The sequence below is a fragment of the Bos taurus genome, chromosome 23, assembly GCF_002263795.3.
Source record: "Bos taurus isolate L1 Dominette 01449 registration number 42190680 breed Hereford chromosome 23, ARS-UCD2.0, whole genome shotgun sequence".
Taxonomy (NCBI): domain Eukaryota; kingdom Metazoa; phylum Chordata; class Mammalia; order Artiodactyla; family Bovidae; genus Bos; species Bos taurus.
Window position 1 is genome coordinate 33,500,074 of NC_037350.1, and position 23,079 is coordinate 33,523,152.

General features: G+C 42.7%; 1 protein-coding gene across 1 annotated transcript; it reads right to left on the reverse strand.

The window, feature by feature from the left end:
• Positions 1-1,288: 1,288 nt before the first annotated feature.
• Positions 1,289-21,602, reverse strand: NRSN1 (neurensin 1). Its single transcript, NM_001075469.1, has 4 exons — positions 21,495-21,602; positions 19,735-19,807; positions 14,256-14,453; positions 1,289-2,940 (listed from the first exon to the last, which is right to left on the reverse strand). The coding sequence occupies exons 3-4, from the start codon at positions 14,442-14,444 to the stop codon at positions 2,542-2,544; spliced, it is 588 nt and encodes a 195-aa protein (NP_001068937.1). The 5' UTR covers positions 14,445-14,453; positions 19,735-19,807; positions 21,495-21,602; the 3' UTR covers positions 1,289-2,541.
• Between the last annotated feature and the right edge of the window lie 1,477 nt (positions 21,603-23,079).

Consider the following 23,079-nt stretch of genomic DNA (forward strand, 5'->3'; position numbering starts at 1 on the left):
TAAAATAAGCTTGGTGAGTGAAGGCACACTTAGAATGGAGAGTGGTTGAGTATAGCTATTGATAGAACATAGGGTTCCAGGGTAAATGCCAGAATAAAGGTAGAAAGGAGCTGGACCGGATGACAGGAGGCCTTGGAAGCACATGGAATTGCTGCTTACACAATCTCTCATCGTCAGTTTTCCGTCTTGAGGTGCTGTGCACATAGTAAGCAAGACAATTAATGACTTCAGGGAATCTGCAACCTATTGAAGATCACTTGGAGAAGGAAATGGCAACCCACTCCGGTATTCTTGCCTGGGAAACCCCATGGACAGAGGAGCTGGATGGGCTTACAGTCCATGGGGTCGCAAGAGTCATGACTTTCTGACTAAACAACACCAGTAACAACAGGGATTCCGTTTAACAGGTGGCATGTAAAGCCAAATCCGGCCTCTCTACCCTGACACCAAATTAAATCTCGGAGACAGAGTTTTGGGTGAAGTAGAAAAGATACAGCTTTATTGCTTTGCCAGGCAAAAGAGACCACAGCAGGTTAAAGCCCTCAAAACTGTGTATCCCACCTTGGCATGCAAGGTGGGGGTGTAGTGAGAAGTTTTATGGTAAGGGTTCAAAGAGGGTGTGATCAGCTCGTGGACATTCTTCTAATGGGTCAGAGATGAGGGAGGAACCGTCAAAAAACCCAGTAGTGCAGCTTTGGGGGCAGGGTCCTGGTTCCTCCTCAGTGAGTGAATGTCGCTCAAGTCGCGTCTGACTCTTGGATACGCATAACAACACCTATGAGCTGTTCTGCAGATACTGAAACCTCCACCAGTTGGGAGAATTTAGTGGTGTATTGCCTACAAGCACTAGAGACCAGACTGGAACCAGAAGTATGTATTTTTCATTCTGGAGGCTCTTAAAAGTCAAGTCTCATTCTTGAAGATCCCTTGCTACACATCATAGAAGTCAACATGGAAAACCTCACAGTGTTACCTTGAACAGGTGCCTGGGAGCTTGAATGAGGCTTCTGAGAACACAAGTAAAATGGCATTGCCACAGGCAGCGAAGAACCCAAGTAAACTAGAACAGTTTCTCCCAAACGCGGCCAACGATCCTTGTGAAGGATGCTGATCTGCCGCATGTTTGATGCTGGATGATGCAAAAGAAACCATGTGCACAAGAGTACTAATTGCTTCGTTTATTCTTCCACTTCCCCAGGGGACCTGCAGAGCTCACTCAGCCTCAGAATGGAAAATCACACGTTGGAGAGAAAACAGCCACACCGAAGGAATGACAAGGCAATTCGGGTTCTGCTCGTTCACATGTTTTATTTATCCAGTGAAGGAAGGAAAAAACAAAAAGACAGAATTCGAAGGTGGCACAGGTTCTGAGAGGGTCTCAAGCTCACGTGTTCTGTTTTCCTCAGTCTAATTTAAATCCACAGACTAAACAGAAGTGCAAAGGGATGAGATGAACACTTTACAGGAGAAGAAAGTGCCTTTTTCGAGAAAGAAAACCCTCTTAAGGTTTATATCTACTCAGGGGGTTTCTTAGTGGAGGATGGCTTACTTTTGTCTCTATAAAAATATGACAGCATTGTATAAACTGCTGGGGCTGGATATTTAGGAGTAGGTGGCATGAGGATCCTGACTTGGCAAGTTTCTGGGAGTCCAGATCTGAAAGAATCCCACTGTGGCGAGACCACAGGAGCGCTGTAAACATCCTTGGTCATGGACACACAACGACACACGGCAAAACGAGACATCACAGACCAGGACCCCCATTCTACAGACGGGGAAACTGAGGCCTGGGAGGTTAGGTGCTTTCCCCAAGACCATGCAGCTAGTGAGTAACAGGAACTCAAATTTCTTGACTTTTACTTCAGTGCTTTTGGTCACTGCATAGATTCTCCTAATAGTAATTTCTTTCCCAAGACTCTAAAGTTGGCAATTTGAGCTCTTTAAGTGGAAAAAACTGGAGAAAACAAAACAAAGAAAGAAAGGTTTGTGGAGAATTCTGAAAAGTTTGTTTCTGATCTTAAGGACTCATATTACGTTAGAGCTAAAAGACCGAGGTTGGGGTCAAAATCAGGGAATTTGATTTTTCTATGAACACACACGACAATATCTTACATGTAGTGAGACCAGGAATAGAAGGCAGCACCACACAGGAAAGGTTAGAAAATTAGAAAAAACAACACAAGAAAGTAAAATGGACCACGTTAGCCATTGGTAGGCTGGTCTGAACTGTTGAGTGCTTTCCAAGAACACGGAAAATGTCACAAAGTCACACTGTATGAGAGAGGAGGTCCAGAGAACTCCTGGTGGGCACCCAGCCGCACCTCTTTAGGCAGCTGGGTGCATGTGCCCACGCTGACCCACTGCGTCAAGCGTCCCCAGGGCCACTGAATGGAATGAGCCTAAGCTCAGTCACCACTCTGCCCACTGCCCAGCACAGCTCTGGGGCAGATCAATGCCAAAGCCTTGTCATCTCCCAAACTGGCCTGTTCCCTTGCAACACTGGGTGTGAATTAGAGAGGGGAGGGTTGGGTGGAAAAGATTTCAGGTTGCCGCTAAGGGCTGGACATTGTGAACCCTGGACAAAGTGACCGGTATCTTTGTTTCTCCCGGGCCCGGAGCTCTTGTAATGGGCTGAGTGTGGGCCTTGATGTCTGCGATTCGCTCTTTAAACCTTTGCTGAAGGAATTTCTCTTCTTTGGAGTAGCTTTTTGCAGACACCGACATTAGCAGGCACCCTGCCATGGACGTGCCCCCGATGCAGAAGAGGACGGCGCCCGCCAGCTTGCACATGTCAAGGGCTCCGTTAAACTGGACAGCGTGCGTGTCCACCACCACGAAATTGGCCTCGCCAAAGGCTTCGATTTTGGGGGGCACAAGAAATCCCACTGCCAGGACAGTCAATCCGAGAATCACGAAGACTGTGCCCGAGATGAGTCCGACCTAGAGAAAGACACAAACAAGATAGAGTGAATGTGGTACTTCAGCTCCCTAGGGCAGGGCAGGTCTTGTTTAAAAGGAGAGATTTTTCCCAGTTGGAAGCCTACATAATTTTCTTTTTAAAAAAGAAGGTGAAAGGAGGACTTTTCTGATTTTGATACCAGCCAGGTGCTGCATCACTGACTTGATTTTTCCTTCGAGTTTTCTGTTTGTCTGATGCTCTGCAATTGGCAAAGTCCCTTTGGCTTATGTTGTCTCATTTGGTCTTGAGCAAGAGAAAAACAGCCCCATACCTAAGAGCTGGCATCACTCTATCCGCCAGAAGCTGGCCTGGGACCCCCATGGGTGCCATGTTGTTCTGTTGGCACAATCAACCTCACAGAACCTCAACATCAGACAAGCTCATTCTGTACTCATGACGAAGTGAGACAAACCAAAACCACTTCATAATTTTGTCTAAGCACAGACAAAAACAAGGTCATTTACAAACCAGAAAATACTATGTTCTTCCCACCCTGCATAATATAAATGACTGTTGATTCTTTACCAATTACAGTTTTATTTAGTCTCACTCTAGTCTGCCATGGAGAAGGAAATGGCAACCCACTCCAGTATTCTTGCCTGGAGAATCCCAGGGACAGAGGAGCCTGGTGGGCTGCTGTCTATGGGGTCGCACAGAGTTGGACACGACTGAAGCAACTTAGCAGCAGTCTGCCCTTGGGATAGATAAGATTTATTATCTTATACCTAATCATAGAATTGTCCCTGATAATCCAAAGTAAACTCTGGCTCCTGTAGACTCTTCAGTCCCCCACGCCTATCCCACCCTCCTCAAATCACCCAACCAACGCCCACACCCTATAATCCTTTCTCACATTCTCTTATTGAAATGCCCTTTGGTGTCATTTTCTCTCACTGTGATGAGCAATACACTCAACTTGTTCAACACAGAAGTGTGTTCCTGGTGATTTTGGCTGGAGGCCATTGACAGTGTGGAACAACTCTCCCTTTCTCCAAGTTGGTGGAGAAAGAACCATGATTACCAGTTAAAGGCAAGGGAATGTAGCCTCATGGAGGGTAGGTCACTGCCCCAAGGAGGGACAGGGAGGACAGGTAGTAAGTAGCACAGGATGGGCTAGAAGCCACAGGTCAGACCCCTAGGCCAGTGTTCTTTCTTCTCTAATATGTAGCTGTTTGGACTTTACTTGTGCAGAGGTTGAGAAACATAAAGAGCAGCAGATGGAGATGAAACTGCATTAGCTCAAGTTCCAATAAAATGTAACCCACTGAAGATGGAGAGTGATATACCATTTGGTGGTTTAAGCTCAGAGGTTTGGAATGAACAGACTCAGGCTTGGATTCCAGCACTGCCAACTAGTACTTGAATCATAGAAGGAAAGCTACTTAAACACTCTCATTAACTTTCCCATTTATAAAATGATAAATGATAATAGTACCTACCTCATAAAGTTGTGAGGACTAAAGGAGACCATGCATGAAAGCTTTCAGCCCTGGGCCTGGCTAAGTCACACATTGCAATAAGTAGCTATTACTACTATTATTTGGAAATGTGCCTCTTGTAAAATTATGCTACATTGGCAAGAGCATTGCAACAATCTGTCAGTACTTGGGATAAAGAACAGCTAATATAGCTTATTTTTTAGACACATTTTTCATTTCCTCCTGTTCCTAATTGCTTTTAGTTAGAATAACAAGGTTGGAAAAATAACCAAATGCATAACACCATTTAATCTTGAACATCTAAAGTATATTTATCTAACTTACTTATTGTAATTCAAGGAAATACACCTTATTAGATACTTCTTTAGTAGAAAGTTGGGATAACAGAAGGAAAACATTTGCAAATCCATCACTCTAACAAAGAGGGGAGGAGAGCTAATGTTAGTGAGCACTGATCATGACCCAGGCACTGTGATTTTCACTTAATCCTCACTAGCGTCTCATGAGATGTAGATATTTTTATCCCTATTTCACCTATGAGAAACTGAGGTTTATAGGGTTGAAGAAACATAGTTCAAGGTCCCCTGATTAAGCAGGTGGTGTGACGACTCTGCCAGCTCTGTGTGACTTCCAAGCCCCAGTTCCCACCTTCATTCTTCCATGAGACTTCACCAAATTGATATTTTGTACATTGCCTTTACTATTTTTTAAAAAATTACAATAGAGTTTGTCACCATATATAAACAAATTTCCATTATGTAATGTTGTAAAGAAACTGAAAAAGAAGAGTCAGTCATCTGAAAAAAAGTATTCTACATAAGATAAAGTATTGCAGGAAAAAATTGGGTTGTAAAATATCATATTTTGGATGGCTTTCTACATTTTTCCAAGAATGGTGGCAAATCAATTCACCTTCAAAGACTAACCGTTATTTATAATGTTTAAAAAATGACTCATGTTGGAAAATTCAGAATGCCCAAACTAAATTAACTTAAATATCCATGGTGACATGCTTCGTATGTCACTAAATTACCTCCCTCCTCAAGAACTGGCACTAATTCTCCAAAATTGAGGGCAGCAAAAACGTATCCATCTTCGTTTCTAAGGTTCTTAAGAGCAAGGGAGGCCAGGGTGCTCCGTCTTCTATTTCTGTCCTGTCTCTCTGTAGCAGTCAGTCTAGTCTTGCGCCCAATAAATATTCCTGACGGACTAACTTAAACCACCAGACTGCTGAACTTGGAGCCAGGTGATTGATTCTCAGAGAAGTTTGCTCCTCAACTGAGCAGTGTTTTATAGATTAAAATCCACTCTTGGAATATCAGTCAGAAGCTAAAAGGCAAACGATGCCTTGCAGATGGCAGAACTGCTCACTTCAAGAACTGGAAAGTGGCTGGCCTCCCTGAGTCTTGCCCCTGTCCCTGTTATATCAGAGGATTGGAGAGAGAGGCTTGCCATCCGTGGAGGGGAGCATGACGTAATGAATAGTACGTAATCCCCAGGATTCTGAGGGTGCCACCCGTGCAAGTCTAATGAGGATCTCCAAAAGAGGTGCCCAGAGAGTGACTCCAAACCTGTTCAAACACATCAGGAAGAGCTTGGGGTGGTAGGCATGAAGGAGGAACACTGAGAATACTTCACAGAGAGCGTCATGGTAGTGAGGAGGGATACTGAGATATATCAGTGTAATCCTGGTGCCATCTAAGCGTACTGAATGGAATAAGAACTTTGGAGTGAGGCCATACAGGATCAAAAAATTTGTCTCTGGACATGGCTCTGACTTGAAGTAGTTCTAGGTCTAAGAGAAAAGAGGTTCTATTAAAGTTTAAGAAAGGCAACACAGGCTTTTCTCTTAAAGGTTCTAAGAGAGTAAACAGTGGAAACAGTGTCAGACTTTATTTTTTTGGGCTCCAAAATCACTGCAGATGGTGGCTGCAGCCATGAAATTAAAAGACGCTTACTCCTTGGAAGAAAAGTTATGACCAACCTAGATGGCATATTGAAAAGCAGAGACATTACTTTGCCAACAAAAGTCCGTCTAGTCAAGGCTATGGTTTTTCCAGTGGTCATGTATGGATGTGAGAGTTGGACTGTGAAGAAGGCTGAGCGCTGAAGAATTGATGATTTTGAACTGTGGTGTTGGAGAAGACTCTTGAGAGTCCCTTGGACTGCAAGGAGATCCAACCAGTCCATTCTAAAGGAGATCAGCCCTGGATGTTCTTTGGAAGGACTGATGCTAAAGCTGAAACTCCAGTACTTTGGCCACCTCATGCAAAGAGTTGACTCATTGGAAAAGACTCTGATGCTGGGAGGGATTGGGGGCAGGAGGAGAAGGGGACAGCAGAGGATGAGATGGCTGGATGGCATCACTGACTTGATGGACGTGAGTTTGAGTGAACTCCGGGAGATGGTGATGGACAGGGAGGCCTGGCATGCTGCGATTCATGGGGTAGCAAAGAGTCGGACACGACTGAGCGACTGAACTGAACTGAAGACAGTAAACCAGCTCTGTTTGGGGTCATGCAAAAGTCTTGCAGGGCTGCTGGGAGAGGGGCTGCCCAGAGTAGCTGGGTGCTGTGGGATGGTTAAATCAACACCCCTAGTGAGAGAGAAGGGCCTCTCCAGGTGATGACACGCTGACTGTAGAGACAGCAGCAAGGGCAGTTTTCCCTGGAGAAGGAAACGGCAACCCATCCAGTATTCTAGCCTGGGAAATCCCATGCACAGAGGAGCCTGGCGGGCTATAGTCTATGAGGTCACAAAGAGTCAGACTTGACTGAGCGACTATACACAAGGGCAGTTTTTGTGCTGTGACTTCTGATGACTCTGTTGACTCTGGGGTGGAGCGGTGAAAACCCAGTATCTGCTGCTGGAAAGGAGGACTGGACAGGGAAGAGAGCTCGGATTCCAGAAATTCTGCTGCTGGGGGCCATGAGCCAGAAACTGCTGTTATTTTGACTAACGTCCCCTTCGTTGTTCCGTCTGCAAGCTGATGAGATCTGAAAATGCAGTTTACTCCAAGAAGCAGAGCTGGCAGCAGGAGCAAGGCAGCTGTTCTGGCAGAGAGGAGGCAGTCATGACTGTTGGAAGCCAGAACCAGCATGGCAGGGAAGAGCAGCATGTGGGGGGAAATTGCTGGATGGAGCTAAATGTGAAAGGAGCCATCTGGATTTGAGGTAAAATCCAGAAGAAGCATAGCAAGAGTGGAGACGGGCCTTCCTTCATCCTCCTCTGCTCTGAGGGCTGCGGCTGACCTCTCCTTAGCAGCACCTGAGCTCAGAGTGGTGTCCCCTGCCAGACTGATGGCAGATTCTAACTCATCTGGCCTGACCCTCTTGTAGGGACACTGAGCTTTACAAAGCAATGACTGATGCCAGGCTGGGATCCAGATCCTTCCATGTAGGCCTCACCTGGTACAGTTTCCACAGCCCTCCTGGGCAGTGGGATCCCCCGCTAGTTCCTCTAGCTATGTCCCTCCGGCCAGTTAGCACATTCGATCACTTCCATCTTCAAAAGCTATTCCAGAACCCTGCATTCCCCTCTAGCTACTGCTTGAACTCATTCCTACCTTTGGCAGAAAAGCTTAGTCCTCTACCATTGCACTGAAACTGGTTTCTCTGAGGTCACCGATGACCTCCCAATTGTCAAATCCAATTTTTCTTCTCCATGTGTATATCCTGTAGTCATTGATTTTCAGCACTCAGGCTTTCTTAAGACCATCACCAGTGGTTTTCCCTGACACATTTCTCTCCTGCGTCCACATCTATATCTTTAACGACTCACTCTAACCTGCTTTGCCAGAAACTCCTAAATTATTGGTGTTCCCCAGGGTTCCAGCCCTGACTCACATTGCTTACTCAATACGTTCTCTCTAGGGTTTAATTTTGTGGCCACAGTTTCAACTCCCACCTATTTACCAATGGCTTCCAAATCTCCAACTCCAGTCTAGATTTCTCTCCCAGTCTGTAGTCCCATATTTATGATAGTCAATTGGAGGATTTACACAAAGATGTCCCAAAGGCTCTTCAAACCCCAAATATTCAAAATGATATTTTCTTCTTTTCTGCTTAATTTCTCTGCATTCCTGCCATCCATCCATTCACTGAGTCCTTCCTCATGCTGGTAGTCAATGGACAATTAAATCTTATTAATTCTACCTCATAAGATTCTCTTGAATCTTCTCTCTCCATCACCACAGCTGCCCTAATGGTAACAGAGCACTATTAACTCTCGCCCACGTCATTGCAACAGCATTCTGATCGTCCCCCTGGCTAGGCTCATCTTTCTTCATCCATTTTTCACATGCCATCTGAGAAAAATGCTTTTTAGAAAATAATACCACGTGGTTTCTCTTAAGGGGTTTCCTTATTCATTTTAAGCAAGACTTTGAAAAGAAATCCAAGATGTAGGTTTAAATTCTGATTTAGCTTATTCAGAATAAGGGGGGAAACTGGAGAGACTGGAACAGGAAGGAGGGGGTCTAGGGAGATGGTAGAGGTACCAGGATCATTTTCACTTTTACTAAGTCTTGGGAGGAAACAGTCTTGCCTTGTACCTGCCCATTGCTGTTGAACATCCTTTGAAAGTGAAGGGCTCAGTCATGTCTGACTCTTCGCGATCTCATGGACTAGAGCCTACCACACTCCTCCTTCCATGGGATTTTCCAGGCAAGAGCACTGGAGTGGGTTGCCATTTCCTTCTCCAGAGGATCTTCCCAACCCAGGGATCGAACCCGGGTCTCCCGCATTGTAGGCAGACGCTTTACCGTCTGAGCCACATCCTTTGGGAAATTTCTAATATCAGCTGAGAAGGAGGAGGATAATCCTAGAGTGAGGAAAGAACGATTGGGGTGAGAAGACTGCTTCCATTAGTTCACACCTGCTGTACTTTGGCTGTTTGCTGCACAGTGATAGTGGCAGCAATCTTAGTCAAGGTCAGGTGCAAGGATGAAAAAGAAAAATTCCACGCCAGCCTGTTAGGTTCTTGGCCAGAAGCAGTGGGTAGATGGGACCGTGTCACACAGGTTTTTGCAGACAGCAGCAGTTGCAGGCACTGGGGAGGTTAGCAGTGCCAGAGGCAGTCACGCAGGCATCTAGAATGTGAGGCACAGAGAATGTGTATAACACTGTGTGTGTGTGTGGTGTGGTGGTGGTGCGGTGAGGCTGTTTGTTCCTGCTTGTGAGACAACCTTCCCAAGACAGTCTTGATTTATTACCTTAGCCTCTCACTGTACTCAATCAAGCTGGAAAGTTCTGGAGACATTTCTACTTCACAGCCTTTCAAAGTCTCTGTGATCCAGCTCTTGTTACAGTGGATTGTAACAATCTCCGTACACAACCATCTTCCTTATTTGACTGTGAACTCTGTCAGGTCAAGGCTATACCTTATTCACAAGCAAAGAAGTGTCATGTTCACAACTGAACCCAGAGCCTTGTGCATGGTGGACAGATAAGTATTTGTTTTTTTAAAAAAAGAACAGCATTGTGGGAACAAGGTTATGTCGATCCACGGATGGAGCAAAGTTTCTTAAGTGTTAGACTCTTTGGGACCCCATGGACTGTATGGACTGTAGCCTTCCAGGCTCCTCTGTCCATGGAATTCTCCAGGCAAGAATACTGGAATGGGTTGCCATTTCCTTCTCCAGGGGATCTTCCCGATCCAGGGACTGAACCCGCCTCTTCCTGCCTTGTGGGCAGATTCTTTACCATCCGAGCCACCAGAGAAGTCCCATAAAGTTTCTAACTCAGGCCCGACTGATTCCACTCTCCATTCTCATTAAGCCCCCTCGCATTGCTGCCCACACTAAGGAGCTGGCTCAGCAGCAGAGCCCTGCTGGGGCTCTGTGAGTGTGGCCCCAGTGAGAGACCCCTGTGGCCTTAGCAACGCTATAGTGGAAGAGAGGTCGGGGGAGCCCACATCTTGAACTATTTACAAGATGCAGTTTGAAAAAAAAAAAACATAAAAAAGAATCATAATGGAAACATGCATAATCAGTGCCTTTCTCTGTGTTGATACAAAGTGCTTCATACATTCACTGGTAAGAGTTCCCTTATATTCCCTAGGAGGCAACCCAGGAGTGGCAGGTGTATTCCCTTGGTAGAGATGAGGTCTCTAAGACACTCCATTCTTGGGTATTTCTGGTTGACTGTAAGCTTCTCAAAGCCCCACCTAGGGTTTTATGATTAGGATGTAAGTTTAGGATTTAGATTTTGCTGGCATATAACCTCTATGATGCCATGGATGTTTGCTCGGCTTTATTCTCTGAACTAGGTCCAGTACAACAGGGAACAAATACCTTTGGATCTTGTTTGTATAAAACAGAAGAGAGAAAACACTGAAATCTGAATTCTGGGGTTGGTAATTTACTGAGAGTTCTTTATTGTAAATCCATACCCGTATATTATTTGATGGATTTATAGCTTCACAAATCGTATAGCCACTAGTGTTTTGGAACCACCAGCATTTGCAATATTCTGTATGTCAGAGGCATTTTAGGCTCTTGGCACAACAGACCTGTCAGGCAAATATTTGTTTTTTTGACACATAGAGAAGCAACCACCCACTTATCTGGGTAAATACAAGATGTGCCAAGCTTGGCTGTGTATTTCACTGGTCCAGGCCAGTACCAATTCCTCAGAGGTAACACTTGTACAGAATAAAAAGGCTGGCTTGACCAATTCTAATACAGGGAACCTGCCAGTAGTAAGATTTTGAATCAACAGAGGTCTTGGGTAAACCATAGTAACAACTATATTACCCAATATTTTACTTATTAACTAAGTTTCCAGTTTTATTTCTATTTCAGACCTCAGTGTTCCATATGACATCTGGTAATAGGAGCTAATACATTAAATGCTTATTGAGTACCTCCCAGACATTGTACTAAGCTCTTTTCATATGTTATCTTACTTAACTCTCACAAGTATGTGGTAGGTATTATATGTATCACTGTTAGAGGCTCATTAAGGTCAAGTTTCTCATGTTCGTGCTTAGCCGTGTCCAACTCTTTGTGACCCTATGGACTGTAGCCTGCCAGGTTCCTCTGTCTGTAGGATTTTCCAGGCAAGAATACCGGAGTGGGTTGCCATTTCCTCCTCCAGGGGACATTCCTGACCCAGGGACAAAACCCACATCTCCTGCATTGGCAGGTGGATTCTTTACCACTGAATTACCTGGTATAATAGTTATAGCTATTAAATGAAAAAGTTGAGATTTGAACCCATGTCAGCCGAGGAATGGATGTCTTTGAACTGTGGCACTGGAGAAGACTCTCGAGAGTCCCTTGCACAGCAATAAGCTCAAACCAGTCAATCTTAAGGGAAATCAACCCTGAATACTCATTGGAAGGACTGAAGCTGAAGCTGAAACTCCAGTATTTTGGCCATTGATGTGAACAGCCGATTCACTGAAAAGTCCCTGATGCTGGGAAAGATTGAGGGCAGAAGGAGAAGAAGGCGTCAGAGAATGAGATGGCTGGATGGCATCACCTATACAATGAACATGAACTTGGGCAAACTTCAGGAGATGGTGAGGGACAGGGAGGCCTGGCGTGCTGCAGTCCATGGGGTCACAAAGAGTCAGACGTGACTGGGCCGAGGACAGAGTCCATGCTTATAATCGTTACTTTGTTAATTGCCTCTTGTTGAATTCTATTGCCAGTATATTGGAAGGTTATGTCAGTATCAGTGTCTAAATTTCTGTGATATTTTGGGAGAAAGTTGGGGATGATTGGAAATCTCTAAAACGCAGAATTATAGACTGGAGGGAATCTGAGGCATCACCTAAAGCTGAACCTTCTCAGTAGCCCTTCCTACATCCTTGTCCTTTCCCTGATTTATAAATGTTGGAACATCCAATGCCATCTTCTCTTTTATGTCTGTACTCTCTTCTTGGATGACCTTTTCTAGTCTGGTACCTTATATACATTCTATAGGTCAGTGACTCCCAATTCAGGAGCTGAAGACTGGTATATTTAAATGCTTCTGCAGATCCCCACTCGCATGATTAATAGGCACCTCCAATGTGGTGGTGGTGTTTAGTTGCTAAGTCGTATCTGACTTGCCAATGTAGCAACGCCAAAATCAAAGTCTTGACTCATCACCCATCCCACTGCTCTCCTGGTGTTCATCCCAGTGAGTTATAACATCATCCACCAAAGATCTCAGGCTGCAAGTCTTGGAGTCAGGCTTGACTCTTCTTTCTCTTATGTCTAATTCGCCAGTGTGTCTTAACAGCTGGCCTTCAAATTTCATGTTAAATCTGACTACATTTTACCATCTCCGTTAACACCATTCCTAATCTAAGCCACTATTTTCTCTTGCCCCTGGGTACTTCAATAGACTCTTAAATAATTTAGTGAGATCAGCCCTGGGATTTCTTTGGAAGGAATGATGCTAAAGCTGAAACTCCAGTACTTTGGCCACCTCATGCGAAGAGTTGACTCATTGGAAAAGACTCTGATGCTGGGAGGGATTGGGGGCAGGAGGAGAAGGGGACGACAGAGGATGAGATGGCTGGATGGCATCACTGACTCAATGGACGTGAGTCTCAGTGAACTCCGGGAGTTGGTGATGGACAGGGAGGCCTGGCGTGCTGTGATTCATGGGGTCGCAAAGAGTCGGACACAACTGAGCGACTGATCTGATCTGATCTGATCTGATCTTTGTGGTTCTGTAATTTATTTTCTGTGCTATAGCCACAATGATCCTGCTAAAATATTGGTCAGGTCGCATCACTCACCTACTTGAACATTCAGGTGGCTTCTTGTGTCTCTCAAGGGGAAAGCCAAAGTCTTCACAATCACCTCCGAGGCTTCACACAAATCATCTGTGTCCCGTAATTTTTCTGAAATTGTCACCTGTTCTTTCCTCCCTCTCATTCCTCTTCACCCAGACTGGATCTCTTGCTATTTTTCAAACACACCAAACTTGTTCCCATTTCAGAGCTTTTGGATTTGCTATTTTCCCAGCCGAGAATGACCTTCAGCCCATTAATTTTATGGTCTCCTCCCTCAGCGTATCCTGGTATTTGTTCAAAGGTCATCTTCTTCGAAAGGCTTTCTGTGATCAGCATAACTAAATATCAGTTCTCTATCCCTCCCTAGCCTCTTATTCTGATTTAGTTCTCTTCATAGCACTTGCCATATTATTCTTGCTACTTGCAAGACTAATACTTGCTACTTTCTACTATTATTGTGTGGTTTATTTGTTTATGGTATGTTTTCCATGATAGATTGTAAATTTTGTAAGGGCAGGGACTTTTTCTTCTCCCATTTACCGCTTTAATTTTCAGCACTTCGCAACTTTTTGAATGGAGTAGGTGTTCACTAATTCATACTGAATGACTGAATTTCTTGTCCAGCAAGGCTCCTACCTTTCAAGGAAGCTTAAGCTCACAGAACTTTATGACCACATATCTAGTAGAAGTAGGGCAGGTAGACTGACCACTGTATTATGCCTCTGCATTAACTCTCTCCAGTACCCAACTATTTCTTTTAATTATTATTGTAACTTTTAAAATGATACCATCCAAACCTGCAGGGGAGGCTTAAAGCATGTTTTGCCTTTGAATGGCTTTCATAGTTGGTGAATTTATGTGGCACATTAATAACAGTAGCAAAAATAATAATGATGGCGATTATACCTATTTACATTTCACCTGAAAATCAACAACTGTGCTGTGTTTAGAGGCTTTCTTCCCAAGGTTTACAGTCTCCTTTCCTAAGGAAGAAAACTGCACTCAGTATCACCAAGAGGAATGCACATACAGAGTCCCAGACCTCTCAGCTCTCTGCAGCTGAATTACTTACCGTATGAAATGACTTCTCCATTTCCTGAGTTAAACCCATGCTCTTTACTTACCTTCCAGAATACTGAGCTCCACCTGTTGGGTGATCTCTGGATCTGGAAATCATCCTCATACTCCCAGATGGAAGTGGTACAGTCCTCATAAAACTGGTGCAGGTAGGACCGGACTCCATAGCGCTGGTGCCCAGCCTCGGTAGCAGCCTGTGCCTGCCTGGACCCACAGACGTTGCTGCAAGAACTCATCCTTCTTGGCTGGAATGAAAACATCCACAGGCATCAGCCCGATGAGCTCTGGCCTCAGGATCAAAAGGCATATTAAAGGTAAGAACCAGGTTGAATAATGTCAGCCTAATTGAACAATGCTCTTTTTCTGGGCAGAAAAGATACCTTTAAAGACTTGTCTTTCTTACCCAAGCTGATCTTCTTTACTGAATGCAAAATCACCCCAAACACTCAATGACCAGAACTGGTTCTCCATAAGTGAAACGAGACATTAACAGTGCAGCACACTTGCAAAAATTTAAGCAGGAAGCACGTGAGAAATGCAGCAAGGAAGCTGAGATTTTCAGTTGTCTTGACAAGAAAGCTTCAATCTCTTAGAATCCAGTAGTGTTTACACTTTTCATGTTAAAGAATTAGGCAGGCACTCTCACTTGCTACAGATGAAATTTGTCTTGGACTGTCCTCGTCAATGCTTAACCATGTTCCCTTGTGGAAGCTAGATGGTGTTACATAGCAATTTTAAATTCTGCCTTTGGATCTCATGTATCTTCTTCTAACAATTGACAAGGTGTACAGAAGCTTCATTAAAAAGTTGCTGAGCAATTTATGCTTCATACTTTATTCATCACAAATGGCTTGGTCCATAATTAACACCTCACTGACTCTAACTCCAGATATTTCAGGCATTATTTGTTGATCCATCTGATCACATGGGATGCTAGAGCATAATGTAGAGAGTAGACCTACTTTTTACTATTTCCATTTAGTGTCTACTATAAATAAAAATTCACATAACTGTTTAATGAAACTAAGCTCTGGGTAGGTTGTTTAGGATGCTGCCTTCTTCAGATGGAAATTTCAATTTAATTTGATCTAATTTGACCTTAAAGAGAGGCATTTGGTTATTAATACGTGGAAAAAACAAACAAACAAGGAATTACTGAAGGACAGAAATTTTGGTAAGAGAATTCTCATTCTGTTGTTTCTTTGGTTTTCTGATCTCTATATAAGCAGATCAACAGGTAGCTGGAAATGTGAAATACTTTTTTAGATTTTTCAATTATCCTTTAGATGGTTTTCCCTGGGTGGGCACAGTTTAAAATCTAGATGGTTTTCCCTGTCTCAACCTGACAAAGCAAGGAACAACATTCAAAGGTATCTTCCTACTGGACCAGGGTTTCTCAGGGCCTATGTTATATAATACAATAAAAACACACATTAAGTGTTTTCAATTACTTGTCATGAAACCAAAGCAGTATTGTTTATATACAAGAAAAACTTAATCTAAAATTCTAGCAAGTGTTCCTGTGTGGCCACTTAGTTTGGTTGGATATAATCATGGGGCTAAAATCAAAGCTGAACTAAGGGATTCACTGACCCATAGCCACAAAGTGAAACCTGGAGAATAGCTTGCAACTGTGTGCCCTCAGCCACAAGTGGGTTTTGGCTAAAAATTGTAGTCAAGTATAGGAAAATATGGCCCTGATCGTAGAAAAACGGTGCAAACAGGTGTCACTGATGGTGACTGATGACCTCATCTTTATGCGTGTTGGTCAGCGTTATGTTCAGTGCCTGCCTTCCAGTGGCTTCTTCCTGTTTCAGGTCCAATTACCTTCTAAAGAAATCAACCAGGAGGAGAGAGCAGGGAAAGAAATTTTTTTGTGTGTGTGCTTGCTTTTTAACATTTCAAAAGGATATTATTTTGTAACAATATCAAGATTTCAGAGTGCATTTTGCCTGATTAGAGCAATAACATCTAATGGACCAAATTCTTTTGTTAACCTAGATTTCATATTTTAAATGCTAGGATGACCTCTTCAGTACCTTTTATTTCATGCTTACACAATGAAGATGATTAATAAGAGCCTATTAGTGATATAGAAGTAGAATAATTTTAGAGGCACTTTCTTCTAAGACATTCTAATAAACTTTCAGTCAAGGGAAGAAGGGATTAGTATTACTAAGTCTGCTTTGTCAGTGAGGAAATTGAGGCATAGAAAAGTTATCTACTAAAGGTTATATGAGTCAGGGAGTAGATGAAAGATGACAAAACAATAAACGGGAGTATGGATTGATTAAGAGATTTGCATAATCAGAACCAGCTCATACAAATACATATGTTCAGGTTTTCTATAAAGCAGTAGAGATTTTAACATTAAAAAAGGCCAAAAATAGATACGATAGGTATAAAAAAAGTCCCTCATAACACTAGTAAGGGTTATCTTCCTTTGATGCTGAAGTGGTCCTTTCTCAGGATTTAGCTTTGGTGCAGAGCCTTCCCTGCACAGCTTGTTTCCAGAGCACTAGGTTAAATGTTTCTGCTTCAGAGGATGAGACCCAGCAGTCCAACTTGGCTAAACACGATATGGGTAACATCATAAAAGAGAGAGAAGATGTCATAAAACAAATGCTTTTGAGGCTGAGTGATAGATGGCTCTACTCTAAGTCAGAATGGATTTTCAGTGATGTTAGATACATTTCAGAAGAGAAATCCCAAAGAGTCTTATTCTCTTCTCTGGGCATACAAAGTACAAGGACATGGCTTTGACGGCGACAACCACACAGAGCAGAGAAAGGGCTCTAATGCTGGTTCTTGATTTGCAACTTACTGGTATTGGCATCTTGGGCAAGCTTGGTAACCTCTCTGGGTTATGGTTTCATCATCCTTAAAATAAGATGGCTGGACCTGATGACCTCTAATTCCTTCTAAGTGTAGTTTTTTCAGGATTTGTTCTGTAAATGTATTTACAGAATGAGTTGATTTTTGTTGGGTAAACAACTAGGTTTAGGGATTTCCCTCCTCCTCCCAAGTTCTGAATGATTGGTTGTTAGAGTGGTTTATTATCGTATGCATGAAGCTTCAGTTTAAAAGAGGGTATAAACTACTAGCTAGATTAGTTACTTGGTATTCAAGAGACTGAACAGTTGTGTGTTTGTTTAATGTTATTTCAGTAGAGGTAGTCCCTGGGTTTCATACATCTTTCCAAACATATAACTTGTTGGGATTCACTCTTATGGGAGATGGATCACTTGGTAGAACATGAATTTTAAAATATAACATATTATAGTAGAAATTTTGCACCTACAAAATCTCAACAGAGAGTTATATTCCTCATAGGAAAGTCAGTAACTTTTTGTCCTAGTAACTTTTTGTCCTAGTATAGAAAATGTCACAGTTATACTTGGTTGATTGACACCTCCAATATTATAAAGAGGATACAGAAGACCATTTCACAACATCATTTTAAAAGCTGGGTGATGATTACATGATAAAGTAGGATTGAGAAGAAAGTGATGGTATATGCAAAGGCACTTTAGCTTGTCTTAGCATTTATTTAATGAGTAAGGTTTCATGAAGATTCTGGTTTGTGTTTCGATAGGTATAGTAGTGTCAGCAAAAACAGTAATGTTAAATCTATGGCTGTTGTTAAGTGATGGATCCTGAAGGGGCTCCTTTCTCTAGAGAAAGCTTTAACATCCCAGGAAGTGTATGAATAGGGGAGGTGAGTAAAATATTCTCTGATAGTGAGTTTAAGTGAGTCCTTACGAGTATTCATTTCATTCACATTCTAGAGAAGCCTGCTGCATCCTCACTGCCAGCATGGCCTTCACGATGGAGAACAAGCAACCCTGGTGTCTGGTTACTTGGTCATCTATGGAGTGGGAATAGCCTTCATTCTTCCAAAAGGACTTTCTGGGTGTGGATAAGTGAGGATACATCCATAGTCTTCTTCTTTTTCTTGTATATGGTATCTATCTTAACTGTTGTACATTAAATGGATATTCAATTCTTAGCCACATATCCTACCTATTATATACCAGGGACTCATAGAGACAGAAAAATCATTCCTTAACTGCTCTCACTCCCCAACTCTTCTGAGAGGCTTTCAACAGTGAGCACAATAAATATCAGCCTGCTATCACTCTCTATCCCCTTATCCAGAATTGTTTCTCTTCATAGCACTTGTTATTACCAGTCCTCTGTGATGTGGTTTATCTGATGGTCTGATAGACTGTATACATGATCAACTGAAAACTTCTTGAGGCCAGGGACATTTTTCTATCCTGTTTACCATTTTGAAATTTCTTGGCACAGAGTTCTAGATGAGTTGGTGTGCATGATGGTCTGAGTGGTCCTTGATTTTTCATTCCTCCTTTCCTTTGGTGCTTTTAAAGCACTAGTTATATGCTAGATTATGGGAGACACTGGTTACGAAGATGAGTGGGGCACACATTTTGCTCTCAGTTGACCCTTGGGCTAGAAGAAGAAACACTTCTGAAGTAGTATGTGCAACGAAATGGGCACTGAAATGAGGTATTTGCAGCAGGAAGAAGTATAAATACTGAGAATCCCTTGAATGACTATTCAGCTAACAAACCCATGCATGTGTTACCATGATCCTTATGTGTGCCACTACACTAGATATCAGTTCTTGGAAATTTGAATTTCAGTCTAATCGGAGCAGTTACTTTTTATTTTACTTGAAAAATGTTTACAGTCATGAAAATAGAAATAAGGTTTTATGCCTCATGAAGCCTTAAGAATACCAGAGATTTTATATTACTTGTCTTCATGGTCTTCTCGAGAGAAGAGAGGCAGAAAATTGAGGCCCAAAAAGGATGAGTGTTTTCCCATGGCTCTATGTGTGAGTCAGCTGTGAAGCCAGGCACAGACCTTGTTCTTTTTATTCTCTTGGAAAGATCATTCAATTTTTTCATACTGTTTTTCTCTCCCATAAAATCATTCTGAGATAATGAGAGTGAAGTTCTCATTAGAGCCACTTCTGGGCCACAGATGCAAGGTATAGGTACAAAGCTGATTTAGATAATTTATCCAATACCACAGCAAAAGGTCAATTCACTTTAAAGAATCAGTTAGACTCAGAATGGATGCAGGATGGCATGAAAGCCTGCTAACAGCTTTTTACTTTCAAATCAAGCATTCTGGAATTATATAAGCATGAACTTAAAACTTGAAAATGTGTTTCTACTAATGAACGATGGTTCATTCAGAGATACTTCATTGTCCAGGGACAGTGGTAGAGATTGTGGCTCTCCATGTTAATTTTTATTCCTTCTAAGTTAGTAGATTAGCAGTCACTCTTATAATTTTTAAAGGGGGAGGGGAGATAATGATATGCAGTTATCTTATGATCTTTACCTCTTTGAGATGTATTTTTAAGTTAGATAAAATAAAGTCCCAAACCAAAATGAGCAGAGCAAAAGAATCCATATTCACACTAAACTTCTTTATCGATGTGCAGATCACAAGGTGCTTACCAATTTACATGTGACAAAGTTTGAGTCTTACCTTTGAAATTCTCCTCTTCCTCTTCTTGTTGTTTACTCTTTGACCTTTCCTTTTAATGGCTCATTCTTCAAACCTAGTTAAGAATAAAAATCTCTGCAGAATGTGATCCAGATAAAAGTCTAAATTTCATAAGTCGTTTTTATAACTTGTAAGGAATCATTTAACATCAACAAAAACATTGACAAAGGACTTCCTGTTCAAGAGCAGAGATCGTTTTTTTCTTTTTAGAAAAGTACAACATATTTTATAACTTTTTAATGGGCTCTCATAAGAGTTTATAAAGGACATAATGTAAATGAAAAGGACTTTGTAAACTATAACACATTATACAAATATATTCTTATTTTGATATAATTCTATTCCATGCAGTCAATAATACCAACTAGACTGACCCACTTGTGTTTTACAAATTCTAAAGAAAAAGATTACTAACTTCCGATGGAGACTCCAGACTTGATCTCTTTGGTGCCTGTTCCATTATAATGTAAAATAATCTTATAGCCATTGTGTTTTCTAATCTATTTACATGCATTTTAGACTTATTAAGGCTCTTCGGATGATTTACTCAAGAGGTCGATTTTTTTACTCCTATATCCATTTTCTTCCTATCATGATCATTTTACTTTTCATCTGCCTAAGAAAAGCAGGTGCCCATGCAAGATTTAATTAAAAAGCCATTGCCAGCTCCAGAGCTATTGGTTTCCTACATTACTCTAGTCATGTGAAAGAAAATAAGAACTGGGACGGTATTTCTCAAGAGGCATTAAGAATTCTTTCTGATGAACAGTTCCCCATCCATCTTCAGGAGACTCTCAAAGGCTTGAGGTGTGTAAGCATGGCTGAGGCCTGAAAAACTGTTTTCAATATTTTCCTGGTTGACTTTGTATGTACCATGGCCAAACCAACCTTCTTCGAGACATTAGTTTGTCCTGATATTTTATTGTATTTCTGGGTCTGGATAAGTAACAGAAAACAAGTCTGTCTGTCTTTCGTCTGTGCCTCTCTCTCTCATTAAATGATCCTTCTTTTTATCTGTCGTCGTCCTCTCTTCCTTTGAAAAAAATTGACTCCACACATACCCTTCACCAGAGGCTGGCCTGGTCTGGAGCCCAAGGAGCTGTTCAAGGTGCTGAAAATATTTCTGCTACAGAGCCAGGAACCAATTAAGTAAATAAAAGCTGTTCTGCTGTTTTCTTTGAGGTCATCAGCTTTGGTCGGACCCGCACCCAATGCCTCATTCTAACAACACAAAGAAGTAGGTGCTGAGATCATATAAAAAAACTCAAACATCTTTAGATAAGGCGAAGGAGAGGAAAGGGCAAGGAGTGGATACATTCAGCCTGGAAAAGAAATCAATTCAGCTTTGCAAACCCCCAATACATATATTTTTACTCTCATCTAATATTACAACTTTTCTTGTCTCACGGGAAAGAAACTCCTGAGTTCACCCTGTATACCTCCCAAATTCTTACATAACATAAACCACAAACAGCCGAAGAATGGAGTTGGTTACTCCTAATTTGTACGTATTGGTGGATTTTAACATGCATGGATTTCATAGAGATTTGTGCCCATATAATAAATGTAGTCGAATTAGTGTGTGTGTGCGTGCGCGCCTGTGTGTGTGTGTGCGTGTGTGTGAAAGACAGAGAATATGAATATTTGTGCATGAGGAGAGAGAAAGGAAAGAAAAAGGGAGGAGAGGGAGAAAGACAAATCGAGCCTAGAAAACCTCACCCCTGGACTCCGCAAGGCTTTACCTGCCCCCTTGCGATCCCCTGACCCGTGGAGCAAATGCAGCCAGTTAGCCGCAGATCTCTCGCTGGGGTCCCATCGCCACCGCCGCCGCCGCCGCCGCCGCTCCCGCCTCGCCGAACTCAGCCTGCGCGTGATTGACAGCTGGGCGTCCCGCGTGCCCGCGCAGCCGAGGCCCGCGCAGCCGCTGCCGCCGCCGAAGGGGCGCGGATGTGCAGCGAGTGGGCGGGGCCTGGACTGGCCAGCCCTGCTTCCTGCCTGCGTCCCGAGTCTGGTGGTCCCTGGGCCTTCTGGAAGGCGGGGTCCTGTGCCTTGTGCAAGCGCGGGTCCGGGCATCCTCTCTACCTTGTCCAGTGTTCTTCCCCTGCACAGCACCATGAATGGACCTAGCAGGCTCCACACGCGTATTTTTTTTGGTGGTCGGAGAGGCAGACTCACACCACCCCCATTGGTAGAGGCTTTTCCTGAGCCTATTTTTTTTTGTCCTTGATGAGACACGAGGTGAGGAACTGCGCGGCTGGCGAAGCGCTGCCCACCTGAAAGAAACTTCTCACTTCTGTCAGCGGTTGGACACTTTCAGTGTCTCCTTTTGTCCCTGACCCCAGGGACTTACGTGGATGAGATGGAAGAATGATGAGGAAAATGAATTGAATGATGATATTTAAGAAAAACACACAAATACACGAAGGCAAGCACCCTAGAAAATTACCTGTGAGCATCTCAGAAAAATGTGTGTAGGTGTGGGCAGGTTAGCATATAAATACAACGACCCCTGCTTCATGAGACTTTCTGCAGACCCCTGGTAAGTGGCCTATGATGAAAATGATCACTAAAATAGTTAATATTTGCACAGCCATTCTATACGTAAGATAACATCCAATATTTGCACAGTGTTTTCTATGTCCCTTTGGATTTCTTTCTATCTGAAGTGACTTGAATCAGTGAGATAAAGTAAGATATCAGTTACATATGCCAAGATGTCCTTAAAATGTGACTTATCAGCATTATTTTGCCTTGTACAAACCATGGTTTTTATTTATCAGCCTAACAAGCATTAGGGAACAGAGAAGATAATTTTGAAGCAGCTAAATGTTCCCTTCAAACACACTGCACAATTTCCCTGAGTTATATTACATAGAAACATTTACCAGTGAATATCTTATTAATTCATTATTCAACACACATTTATCGAGTGTCTGCCATTTAAAGCACAAAGGGAGAGATACAAACAGAAGCATTTTGGAAAGTCACAGAGAAGAGAGGTCAGGTGAGGTTGCAGACTCCTTGAGCTGTTTTCCAGAGGGAAGCTGTGTTTTGGCCTCAGCCTGCCTTTGTAACCTTATATTTCACGGCTTGCCTTCCAACTTCATTTCTCATCTCACTGAACATATTCTGTGTTCTTCAAGCACAGCGTGCACCTCCTTCCTTCTCTTTATTTACTTCAGTGGTTTTCTGTGCCTCCCCCCTCGTATCTGTGTCTCCAAGTGCTGTGCATTTGGTCCTAGCACGACCCGCATCTTTTTCATACAGCGTTCTTTGATACACTTGAGTACGATTCATTGTTCTTTATTTTGACTGTATATATACACA